Source organism: Paramacrobiotus metropolitanus, unplaced genomic scaffold (assembly GCF_019649055.1).
Source record: "Paramacrobiotus metropolitanus isolate TYO unplaced genomic scaffold, Prichtersi_v1.0 Parri_scaffold0000495, whole genome shotgun sequence".
Lineage (NCBI taxonomy): Eukaryota > Metazoa > Tardigrada > Eutardigrada > Parachela > Macrobiotidae > Paramacrobiotus > Paramacrobiotus metropolitanus.
The window spans coordinates 2,849-15,634 of NW_026570715.1; the positions used below are offsets into that span (position 1 = coordinate 2,849).

The 12,786-nt window shown below is 42.1% G+C and overlaps 3 protein-coding genes and 1 pseudogene across 3 annotated transcripts; 3 read left to right on the forward strand and 1 right to left on the reverse strand.

Moving 5' to 3' along the window:
- Positions 1–1,535: 1,535 nt before the first annotated feature.
- On the reverse strand, positions 1,536–4,495 carry LOC129602482 (guanine nucleotide-binding protein-like 1). The gene is given in 4 exon segments (XM_055501506.1): positions 1,536–2,513; positions 2,882–3,299; positions 3,627–3,924; positions 3,983–4,495. Coding segments are annotated over 4 exon segments (1,794 nt in total). The 5' UTR covers positions 4,309–4,495; the 3' UTR covers positions 1,536–1,761.
- Positions 4,496–6,107: 1,612 nt separating this feature from the next.
- Positions 6,108–7,963, forward strand: LOC129602479 (ADP-ribosylation factor 6-like; annotated as a pseudogene).
- A 568-nt stretch (positions 7,964–8,531) lies between these two features.
- LOC129602481 (guanine nucleotide-binding protein-like 1) lies at positions 8,532–12,746 on the forward strand. The gene is made up of 4 exons (XM_055501505.1): positions 8,532–9,044; positions 9,170–9,439; positions 9,767–10,184; positions 10,555–12,746. The coding sequence occupies exons 1-4, from the start codon at positions 8,757–8,759 to the stop codon at positions 10,611–10,613; spliced, it is 1,035 nt and encodes a 344-aa protein (XP_055357480.1). The 5' UTR covers positions 8,532–8,756; the 3' UTR covers positions 10,614–12,746.
- Positions 10,695–11,420, forward strand: LOC129602480 (guanine nucleotide-binding protein-like 1). The gene has a single exon (XM_055501504.1). It carries the CDS (start codon positions 10,695–10,697, stop codon positions 11,418–11,420), a length of 726 nt encoding a protein of 241 aa, XP_055357479.1.
- Positions 12,747–12,786: the final 40 nt, after the last annotated feature.

The window sequence follows — 12,786 nt, forward strand, 5'->3', positions numbered from 1 at the left end:
GTTGGAAAGCACCAAAACAAGGTGGATTGGGAATATCTACGCACTATTATTTTAAGCTAAAATAAATAAAAGAAATACGGTAAACAATATTCTGGGTAGCCAGAACAAAGCGGGAACCCGGCACGCGGTTAAGCAAAGTATACAATTTGCTGTCATAAATCCAGACGAAACATCAACAATGATGAATTGACATGATAATAAAAATAAATTCTGGCTTACCATGGAAGGCTGTCTAGCAGCATAAATTGTAGTCGGGTATGCAACCAGGTTGAGAACCCAAGCACAGTACACAGTAAATAACACCAACAGCTGGGTAGCCAGCGCGCGGGGTTCCCTGCGATACGACGGCAGCTATACACCACAAGCTAAACCACAAATCGTTAGAGACAGCCACAAGGATTCGCGAACCTCTTGGCAAGCCCCGATTCAATTGTAGTACGCTAGTCAGCTGCAATGGGATTTGAAATTAAATTAAAAGATAATCAGAAAACAAACAATTTGTAACAGAGGCGCACCTGGCCAAACACTGATACTGCATAGTCTAATCTGGATTAGAACACAGGCTTCCCTGCACTATAGATGCATATCAGTTTTATACTTCTAATTTCAATAACAAACGAAAAGGCAAGATTTTAAAAAACTTAAAGAAAAACGGAAAACCCTGTCGTTTTACTGTTGAACCGTCGCTGTCAGCCCAAAGTATGGAGAAACAATCACGTGGTTTTGAATTTTGCTATTGGCGGTGGGCAGCCTCGATCTAACTCAGAATGCTGACCCACCAATAAAAATCGCGGAAAAGCGAAGTTTGTAAGTACCTGGGCGTCGCTTAGACCCGTTACAAGGTACGCCCATGTTGGTAACGGTTTTCGTCGACGCCCACCGACAGACACCGAGCAAAAAGCGACTTACATCGAAGCCCAGCCAATTGGAACTTGGTACGCCTATTTCGAGCTTCGATGTAAGTCGCTGATGCTCGATGTAAGTCCGCGTTTTGACTCTGCGCATCCTTTCTATTATGCAAGCGGCTACAGCGGGTATGTAAACGGAAAAATAGACGGATTTTCACCTAGAAACGTTTAATGCTGTGAAAATACTACTCGGCACGGCGGGCACGGAAGCGCACTCGACTGTTGGACGTATTATTGGACGATGTTTTTTTTGCTGAGTCATGGATGCTTCTAGTGTTTTACGCGTTTCTCCTTTACTCTACACGCATCGGTTACCCAAATGTAATTGACCTCTACCACTGGTGGAGATCAATTACATTTGGGTAAGCGTTGCTGTTGTAGAATGCAGTGTAAAGGGGAGCGCTGTTAGCGTACTTTTATAGTAATTTATACTGTTATTATCGCAGTGTGCTTTTACTGAAGCCGATTAAAATTCTCCGCTACAAACGGTCAAGGAAATAATGATGCAAAAGGTACGAATTGGACTGCAGATGGCACGAACCTTATTGCTTCCTTCCCCTTCGAAATTATCTGAGAATTTGATAAGTTTCAAACTTGTTACTACTTCACATAAATCGTACAATAAAGAAAATAACCGATCTTTCACAGGAAACGCGCTTATCACATAGGAAACATTTACACGCGGAACACTGCTGTTTAAAGCAAGAAATTCCACAAATCGAAAAGTCAGTTTGACAAAAACACTGGTTTCGATCTTGGAAATTAAGACAGCAAACAGTACTTAACCGAAAGAATATAAAGAAAAAAGTCTGAATCTTAAACAGTGACACGATCATACAACCACAGCAAGAAATCAATCCGACGAAATTCCCAGCGCTGCAAACTTGTTACTCCCCGCAATCTGTTCAAAGAAATGCTGTCGGTCAGTCTCCTCTTCCGTCGAGAGCGTATCGCTGTCGTCATCGTCATCTGAGCCTTTCGCTGGGTTCCTCTCCCCTTCCGAAGCACCACCATGCAGCTTTGGTTCTAGTTGTTCCAATTCCGCTGTCAATTGTTTCGTTTCGCCCAGATTCTCGAAATGTTTCTTGTGCCTCACGTAGCCTGGTGGATACATTCGCAGACAGATTTTCCCCTCCAGCGTAATGCGCAACAAATGATTGCCGGCTCGATACACATCCGGTCGGGCTGCCTTGGCCGTGAAAAATCCTCGTTTTAATGCCCATGCTTCGCAAATGTCTAATGCCGAGAATTTCGCCCCTTCCCCGTTTGGATGTCTCAGTTTCAACAGTTGAATCAGTGGCAGGTGAGCGGCCAAATAGCCGATAACGTTATATGGATCCGATACTTGAGAAATGGGATAGATTCCGCCGATAATTTGTAGGACTTTGGGCGCAGCAGCCGGAAAAAGGAATATGGTTTAAAAATGCTTGGTATGGCCGGGAGTTTTCGAGACAGACTTCACTTTCTGGCCCATTAACGCGTTGAACACGGAAGATTTGCCGACATTCGGTTCTCCGATGCAACCAATGGTCAGCACACCGTCCTTGAAGGGAACATGGTGTCCGTCCATCTGATGAGCATCCGCCGGTGGAATCGGCACTTTATCTAATACAATACAATCCAAAACATATGAAGTATTTATCTGTGTAATATCTTACGATAAACTGATTTTACTAACTAACAATTATAACGCCTATAGATAACACATGTTACAGCGAACCGGTAATAAAAACGGTTTCAAAACAATTTTACTCATGTTTTCCAATTTCAAAATAGATCACTTACAAATTTTATTCTCATAAGCATACAGCGACGACTACGTACTTCCCACAACAACAACAGAAAGCACAATAATTATTTAAGATATGGTGGTACTCAACAATCAAATTGTGAAAGTCAGATTATTCGCTATTCATAGTTCATAAATTTCGTGGCAAAATACCGGCTATTGTGAAAAAAAATCATGAACATACCCGGAAGCGCACCTCCCGATTCAGTAGCATCCAGTCGCTGTTTCCACAGCGTCATGTCCACTTCCCCTTTGGCTACTTCAGAACAGTAGTCGAATATCTCGCGTACACCGTAGCAGATCTGGTATTTGCTGCGTTTAGTTGGCTTCTTTTTTTTGAACATCCTTTCCAGATCCGCAGCTGTACGGGGACTGGAACCGAACAGAACCACTTTCAAGGAAGGATACGTCGAAGAGAAATACTGCCGCCAGGCTACGGCTAGCGGCGGAGGCACCAGATCAATTTTATTGAGAATAAGGATGATCGGCTTTTTCAGTTCTTCCATTAAATATTTATACAACGTCGGAGGAAAGTGTAGAACTGGGAAACGAAGATCCACAATGACTAGGAACACGTCGCTCATCTCCATCACACGCCACAACTAAATATAAATACGTATGCAAGATAAATTTTTGTACGCATCAAAAATACTTAAAGTCATGCAGTTGTGCTGGTTTTACGTTATAATTATTGCGTTCACATCTCCACAAGCCCGAGTAATTTTTTCTGACCTGGGTAAACAAAAACAGCTAAAAAGCAGATGGAAATCATGCCTGGTTTGCTGTGATATGACACAAGCAGTCAAGAAAATTTAAGTTAATAATTAATTCTCCGAATCGCCAGAAATGTGAATATATCTAGTATATTACATACAAAATTTTCCACTTTCGCTTTTTTATAATTAAACTGATTTTCCGTTCGTTCTCACCTGGCGCCAAGTTTCCAGATTCAGTTCGAAGTACGACAAATCCACGGAATCATGATGAGCAGCAAATATCTTCTCAACATAACTCCGAAAGTATTTCTGCTCATTCGCATCCAGCTGCTCCTTCGTCATGGTGTAATCCCACGGCGGGCGTCGAGGCATGTCCAACTCCGAACCAGGTCGGTAAATATCCTCCAAGCTCATCTCCAGCTTCTCCTCGGGAACCGCTTCCACTGGCAGCGAAGCTTTTCCTTCCGCAATTTCAGTTCTTCCTAAGAAGCGTATTACAATGAGCAAAGATCTAACAACCAAGAATACTGTGTACAATATATCAAACACACTAAAATCATGAATCGTACTGACAAAACTCGAAATCTACATCTTTTTTCAACTGCACCTTTGACTCGCGATAGAAATGCAGTCGGTAACGGTTTGGATCGTATTCATTCTTCGCTTTCGGATGAAGCTGCTGAGATCCAGGTTGCTGATTAACTTTGGCGACGCGAACGTTCAATCCCGGCGGATTTTCTTCTTGAAAGTCCCCAGTCAGGATTATGGCATCGTCCACATCACCTTCGTCGCTCGTAGACTGCAGATCGCCGCTTCGGTTTCGTTTCCTTTCCCGCTTTTGTGAAATCTGCTGTTTCTTCTGTTTCACACTAAACGGTTTCTTACGATTTGGCATCTCTATTGATCCATGTAAACGAACGACAAATCAAACTGTATACTTTTAACACGAACATAAATGATAAACTGTGTAATTTTCTAATAACCTAGTGAGTACACTTCCAAAAACGACTGTAAAACGATTGTAAAACTGTAAAAGCAGGTTAAAAGAAACTGGGGAAAACTGCAAAGTGAACTGCTTTATACCCAAGTTGACCGAAAATAGTACAGTTAACAGTAATTCACACCATCGGCCGGTTGCCATTGGGTGTTAACAAATAATTCCCATTGATTGCTGCTAGTTTGACCAACCAATCACAATTGGCGTTAATATTGGGTGCAAAGGGGTGCTACCTGAGCCGATAAGTTTTCGGCGGCCAGCTAAACAATCGGTTAACTAAACAATCGGGCAGCTTGGTGCGGTCTCGGTCCGGAAACGGTACATGTTGCGGGAAACGCGCGTCTGTTTTTTAACAAATCGGCTCCCATAAAATTTTTTAATATTTAAGGGGTATTTACAAACAGACACTGGCGGGGCATACTTATTTTGAGAATACTGTAAGCATTTTTATCACACAATTTTTTGTCGTTTGCAGAGGATAGTTTTCTGTGAATTTTCATGTACTAGTACCTGCCCAGTTAACAAACAGTACAGTTTGCAAACGCGCGTTGTTTAAAAAGTGCCGGGATAAGCACTAGTTTGTATGGGCCTACGATGACTTCCCGTCGCACCTTAGTCGCACGTCTCCCAACCGCCAGAGGGCGCCATCCTGGCGAGAATCATCAGTTTGATAAAGGCCCCTCCGTAGACGCTTGCGCAGGGCGTGGATGAAGTCATCAGCGTACATCAATAAATTATTAGCATCTTGATACTCTTGTATTCCGTTATGACATTTCATGAGTGCGCTGCTGCCGGTATAAATACTCACCATTTTATTGAGCAGTAGCGTATGAGGCAACAAAAAAGCGCAGTGGGAATACCGCAGTGCAAAAATTTGAATACTAAAAATGTAATTAAGAACACGCCTGGTATCTTTTTCAAACGGCAAATTGCTTAAATCAGACGTACAGATTAAGAGTATTAATTTTCCATTTACAGTTGCCAGTTTGCCGGTTTAATTGGCATTACTTTAATTTTATTCGCATCGCGTGCGCACTGATGAGAAATTCGGACATCCGGGATGAATACTAACTTATGAGATGGCTTCGTTAATTGACGATTATGGTTTTCCGGTTCATGAAAACGCACTCGCTAATTCATGCTGACAACTGGATTCGTTTGTTATAACTTAAGCCTGTTTTCACGCAATCTGCACGACAAATGTCAGCATCAGCTGTTAACGCTTTTAAAGCAGATATGCTTTTTACGCGTGCTGCAAGGTTCATGGCCATCGCTCACAGTTTATTAGAATGCCGCTTTCCACAAAAATTGATGCACTTGTACATAAATTACAATTGTGTTAGTACGTACATAGTATTTGCAACGGCAACTTCTAAGCTGCCACTAGTGGAGTGGGTTAATCCACCCGTACCACGATAAAATTTCAAGGTTTTGATGGTTCGTCGATGACCGTCGGTGATGTTACGAGTTAGCGAATTGCTCAAAAGTCAGTTATGCAATTGCGAACATTTTAACCAATACCGGCGCGATTGTCAAAGTGCACAAACATTTTTAATCAGCTGAAAAGTCATTGGGGAAGAGCAAGAATGATTTCAGAACATTCAGACAATCTCAGAAGTCTAGAAAATCCACGTTAGAACTGGAAATTTCGTACAAGTACACATTCAGATGTTTCCGGTTGAACTAGCACCAATGAGATGGGTGTGGAGACAGTGGGACCCCTCGGACCGGAAGCCTCCCGGCTGCTTAGTGAAGTAGGCAGGATGATATGGCAGGAAACGGGCGAGATACGCGGAACGGAGTATCTGCGCCAGAGTTCAGCATCGAAATTCAACGTGGAAATGCGGCATCCATCCTGGGAACGACACCAGCCTCGGCTAATTTAGATCAAATGTTCTCTGTGATTCGGCCGCATGTTTCCGCTGTCTTTTGATGCTGAGTCACGCTTGAGTTTGTTTTGGATGTTTAAACTGGCTTAGCATAATTAATAAAAATATAGTACATATAAATGAGATGCACATCTTCACTACAGATCTCATTTGTACGGCTACAGTATTATCGTGTAGCATGTTTTTACTGTTCACACACGAAAGCATTAAGGCTTGTGTGCACTGTGCAGTCGTTCACGTTTGCGTTGCGTAAAATTTGTTAGCTCTCTATTATGCTTGTTTATGGTTTAAACCTGAAAATTTGCACAAAGTTTCTTTGCAGCTATTCTTTACCGATTGAAGTTGGCTCAGCACTCCAACATTACTGACCATTCCAACCGTTGGCTTCAATGTGGAGACGATATCTTTCAAGAAATTCCGCATGTCTGTATGGGTAAGATTATTTGCCGATCGTCTTTGCTTACCTGCTTGTAAAATTGATTGCGTGCTCGGTGGAGCCTTCTCGACGGGGAGAATGAAGTGGCTGATTACTCGGCACAAGTGCATAATGTTGTGCACAACATGTTTATTTGTTCGGCTAGGACGTTGGTGGACAAGATAAGATTCGGCCTCTTTGGAGACATTACTTCACCGGCTCACAGGCATTAATTTTTGTCGTCGATTCCGCCGATATTGATCGACTTGACGAGGCACGACAGGAATTCCATAGAATCATTAATGATCGCGAAATGAAGGATGCCATCATCTTATTATTTGCCAATAAACAGGTACTAAATTGACTACTTGGCATACGATACATACTTGTGCGGTAAATGGCCACTTCTCCGGTTGTGTCTTGGTTTCTCTTTATTTTTGTGTTTGATAATGAACCTGCGGTTTTTTTGCATCGCTGGAAACCTGCCACCTGCTAATCTAAATATATGTCAACGATTTTTTCCACGAGTTTTGATAATAGTATGTCTTCACATTCTGCCTAGCTGTTTGAGATTGGTACCGGTGCCGCTATGGATTTTTCTCATGTACTTCCATCACCATGTGATAAGATATTTTGCGTAACTTGCCCTTTTATGCTGATGATAAGTACTTCGTTCAACTTCAAATATTACTCTCAGGGGTATGTAAAATTAAATGATTGGAAAATGTACAATTCAAACGGTTGTTTCTCATATACATAATTTGAAATGCGCTGTTTTAATCTGAGCATTTGCAGGATCTCCCAAATGCGGTACGACCACATGACCTGCAGGATAGGTTGGGATTAACGAGGCTGCAGAATCGGATATGGTATGTGCAGCCTTGTTGTGAATGTGCCCCGACCGGAGATGGATTAACCGAGGGCCTAACATGGTTGACATCCAACTACAAACAGTAGTTCGCGTAGTGATAGTATTTCGGGGTTTTGCGGGGAAGATATCTGTTTTGCGTTTGATGGAGGGTGTTGGGGGTTGGTTGAACTTTTTCTATTGATCGTATTTTGTTGCCATCTTGATGGTTTTTTCCAACGCGTGAATTGATTTGCGGTTGGATTGGACGGACTCTGATGTTGATTTTTTGAAAAAATGCCCTTTTCGTACCGGTTTCGTCTGCTTTGGAGTTTAGTCCGGATTGAGTGCATGTGAACGGTTGCTTGGCCATACATACAAAAGTTTGAAACGAATAAAGTTTCATCGCTTTACTGCATTTTTGCTCATGTAGATATCATGCAGTAATAATGATTGTAATAAGTACAGACATACGATATATGGTACGTACTTACTTAAAATTTTAAAATACGAGTATAAGAGCAGTTTGCAAAGCTGCTGTATGCAGAATGCTTTACAGATCAATTTTGTCCTTCCTCTCGTGGTCGCACTTTACTATAAAAATTTAAAAAAAGTAAGAAAATGAGAGTATTTAAACAAAAAAAAAATAAAATAAATTTATAAATAATTTTATAAAAATAAAAAATAAATTTTTATTCAAATAAAAACTCGTTAATTCGTTCGCGGTTTTTTGTGTTTTACGACAACCGTAGCATCCTGAAATTTTGGGACGAGTCGGGATGGATTGCAACCAACAGCATTCTGAATTATTCATCAACAGGAAAATTATCATAAAATTTTGCGTAATTGGCAATAAATTGAGATTCCAGTATAACGCACAAATTCAGTACAGTACTAGTACTAGTAACACCGCACACAACACAACTCACCGTAATAATGCACTCTTGTAGTGCTTGCAACTTTGTACAGTTTACGTACTCTTTCCTGTTTCCGATCGGGCAACTTGGGTATAAAGCAGTTCACTTTGCAGTTTTCCCCAGTTTCTTTTAACCTGCTTTTACAGTTTTACAATCGTTTTACAGTCGTTTTTGGAAGTGTACTCACTAGGTTATTAGAAAATTACACAGTTTATCATTTATGTTCGTGTTAAAAGTATACAGTTTGATTTGTCGTTCGTTTACATGGATCAATAGAGATGCCAAATCGTAAGAAACCGTTTAGTGTGAAACAGAAGAAACAGCAGATTTCACAAAAGCGGGAAAGGAAACGAAACCGAAGCGGCGATCTGCAGTCTACGAGCGACGAAGGTGATGTGGACGATGCCATAATCCTGACTGGGGACTTTCAAGAAGAAAATCCGCCGGGATTGAACGTTCGCGTCGCCAAAGTTAATCAGCAACCTGGATCTCAGCAGCTTCATCCGAAAGCGAAGAATGAATACGATCCAAACCGTTACCGACTGCATTTCTATCGCGAGTCAAAGGTGCAGTTGAAAAAAGATGTAGATTTCGAGTTTTGTCAGTACGATTCATGATTTTAGTGTGTTTGATATATTGTACACAGTATTCTTGGTTGTTAGATCTTTGCTCATTGTAATACGCTTCTTAGGAAGAACTGAAATTGCGGAAGGAAAAAGCTTCGCTGCCAGTGGAAGCGGTTCCCGAGGAGAAGCTGGAGATGAGCTTGGAGGATATTTACCGACCTGGTTCGGAGTTGGACATGCCTCGACGCCCGCCGTGGGATTACACCATGACGAAGGAGCAGCTGGATGCGAATGAGCAGAAATACTTTCGGAGTTATGTTGAGAAGATATTTGCTGCTCATCATGATTCCGTGGATTTGTCGTACTTCGAACTGAATCTGGAAACTTGGCGCCAGGTGAGAACGAACGGAAAATCAGTTTAATTATAAAAAAGCGAAAGTGGAAAATTTTGTATGTAATATACTAGATATATTCACATTTCTGGCGATTCGGAGAATTAATTATTAACTTAAATTTTCTTGACTGCTTGTGTCATATCACAGCAAACCAGGCATGATTTCCATCTGCTTTTTAGCTGTTTTTGTTTACCCAGGTCAGAAAAAATTACTCGGGCTTGTGGAGATGTGAACGCAATAATTATAACGTAAAACCAGCACAACTGCATGACTTTAAGTATTTTTGATGCGTACAAAAATTTATCTTGCATACGTATTTATATTTAGTTGTGGCGTGTGATGGAGATGAGCGACGTGTTCCTAGTCATTGTGGATCTTCGTTTCCCAGTTCTACACTTTCCTCCGACGTTGTATAAATATTTAATGGAAGAACTGAAAAAGCCGATCATCCTTATTCTCAATAAAATTGATCTGGTGCCTCCGCCGCTAGCCGTAGCCTGGCGGCAGTATTTCGCTTCGACGTATCCCTCCTTGAAAGTGGTTCAGTTCGGTTCCAGTCCCCGTACAGCTGCAGATCTGGAGAGGATGTTCAAAAAGAAGAAACCAACCAAACGCAGCAAATACCAGATCTGTTACGGTGTACGCGAGATATTTGACTACTGTTCCGAAGTAGCCAAAGGGGAAGTCGACGTGACGTTGTGGAAACAGCGACTGGATGCTATTGAATCGGGAGGTGCGCTTCCGGGTATGTTCATGATTTTCTTCACAATAGCCGGTGTTTTGCCACGAAACTTAGATTTTTCGTTAATCATAGTTCTTAAGTTTCATAATTTGATTGTTGAGTACCACATTTCTAATTGTGCTTTCACTTGTTGCTGTGGAAAATAGTCGTCGCTGTATATACAATATAATATACTGTACCTATGGAAAAAAAAACTTCACGTGATCTATTTGAATTTGGAAAACTGGTGAAACTACTTTTAAACCGTCTTTATTACCGGTTCGCTGTAACATGTGTTATCTATAGGCGTTATAATTGATGGTTAGTAAAATCAGTTTATCGTAAGATATTACACAGATGAATACTTCATATGTTTTGGACTGTATTGTATTAGATAAAGTGCCGATTCCACCGGCGGATGCTCATCAGATGGACGGACACCATGTTCCCTAATTTCCCTTCAAAGACGGTGTGCTGACCATTGGTTGCATCGGAGAACCGAATGTCGGCAAATCTTCCGTGATCAACGCGTTAATGGGTCAGAAAGTGGTGTCTGTCTCGAAAACTCCCGGCCATACCAAGCATTTCCAAACTATATTCCTTGCTCCGAATGTCAAGCTCTGTGACTGTCCTGGATTGGTCTTTCCGGCTACTGCGCCCAAAGTCCTGCAGATTATCGGCGGAATCTATCCCATTTCTCAAGTATCGGATCCATATAGCGTTATCGGCTATTTGGCCGCTCACCTGCCACTCATTCAACTGTTGAAACTGAAGCATCCAAAGGGAGAATCGGCCAAATTCTCGCCATTAGACATCTGTGAAGCGTGGGCGCTGAAACGAGGATTTTTCACGGCCAAGGCAGCCCGACCGGATGTGTATCGAGCCGGCATTCACTTGTTGCGCATCATGCTGGAGGGGAAAATCTGTCTGCGAACGTATCCACCGGGTTACGTGGAGAAGAAAAAGCACTTTGAGAATTTTGGCGAAACGAAGCAGTTTGCATCTGAGTTGGAGCAACTGGAACAGAAGCTGCATGGTGTTGCAAAAAATGACGCTGTTCTAACCTTTAAGGATTATGAGGACGTATGCGCTTACATGCTCCGTACGGCGCCTGTCCCACCGGATTATCACCCTGTCCTTTCCTTGAAGCAGTTTTTATTTATCATCGGATGTTTTATATTTGTCTTGATTCTCATCTTCCACCCGAAGCCTCTGCTGCTGTTATTCACGACGTTATTGCGGTTAGGATTGACTGTATAGGATTGGGATCCCACTTTTCCTTTTCCAGGGACTGAAATAGTGCAGAATCAATGATGGACGCTTTGCGACTTCCCCCCCCCCTCCCGGGGGCGAAGTTTAAAAATGTTTGAACTTTAGACGAATTACAACACTTAAATTTTAATGAGTTTGCTGTTTCGAGATAAGGTTTGTAGAAGTTGCTTGGGAAAACGAGATCTTTATAGTTTATATACAACTGTTAAATTCGACCGCGTAATCAATTCGCGCGAAACCAACGGATAGATTGACGTGGTAAACTGCTGAGAAATTCGACAAAAAATACTATAGATATTTCTCGGTATAGGGAGGGTGGGGGCTGGATGGAGAGTACGAAAAAAGCCGGTGAACAGAAGTAGGAGTAACTACAAATCACGCAATAATCCCCAGTTGGTTCAACTTTCAGCCCATCTCACCTTTGCGGTCTCATTCAAACCCCGCTTTTGAAATGAACCGCTAATTTGTGCAAGATAACAGTGTGTTGAGTTTAATGATGGACGCAAATGTCTTGAAGTGAATGAGGACAGCGCTTGGCCATCTTGTACGCGTCGCGTAACAAGACAACGCAGTGAGCGCACTGGGCCCACCCAGTTTCCGGCCTTTAAAACCGATGTAATGCTGTTTCTAAAACCGCGCGGAGCGCGAAAAAAATTAATTTTTTGTGCTAATACGGTGCAGTTTTGCGTGTTCCTGGTCAGAAAACGACACTTAAAATTCTCATCCCATCTTTTTTTTATGCGCAGTTCCCACCGCCTCTTCATCTGACCTTCACTCCCCGCTAACCTTGGCACTAAACAGTTGCGATTTTGCGTGAAGAAATAGGTAGTACTCTGTATGGTTTATTTAGTAAGTACTTGAGAAGGCATAATATGTGCATTTCGCACCGGGATGCTACCGAGTAGCTGGCTGCCGAAATACACCTTGACGCCTGACGGGCAAGGTAGCGAACAGCGACAAGTGATAGTCAGCGTAGCGAGTGAGCCTACGCTTACTTGTTAAGCTTATATGGCTGCTACCGCTTATTGATGCAAAAATTGTCGTACAGCTAGTACATCAGCACGGTACAACTATGACCTTATTTCTTCCAATGCAAGTAGAAGCCACAAAAGCTAAATCAACCATGCACATGTGTTCTTTCAACAACACCCGTACACGCGAAGAAAAAACCATTTCACAACAAATGAGGAATGACACTCCGTTGCGGAGCGAGAGAGGAAGGGAGGAAACCTTGAACTTTAAGGTTGCAAGCACTGTTGGACTCGCCGTATATTTTGATATTGCGCATGTGGTAATTTCCCCGTAGCTACGTATATATGTGCATTGTGCACTCAAGGGCATCATGATTATAATT

Excerpts from the sequence above, each read along its gene's own strand:
- LOC129602481 (XM_055501505.1), top strand. The coding sequence starts at position 8,757 with ATGCCAAATCGTAAGAAACCGTTTAGTGTGAAACAGAAGAAACAGCAG. Across the intron at positions 9,045-9,169 it reads ATTTCTATCGCGAGTCAAAG|GAAGAACTGAAATTGCGGAA; the intron begins GTGCAGTTGAAA and ends TACGCTTCTTAG. Across the intron at positions 9,440-9,766 it reads ATCTGGAAACTTGGCGCCAG|TTGTGGCGTGTGATGGAGAT; the intron begins GTGAGAACGAAC and ends ATTTATATTTAG.
- LOC129602480 (XM_055501504.1), top strand. The coding sequence starts at position 10,695 with ATGGGTCAGAAAGTGGTGTCTGTCTCGAAAACTCCCGGCCATACCAAG.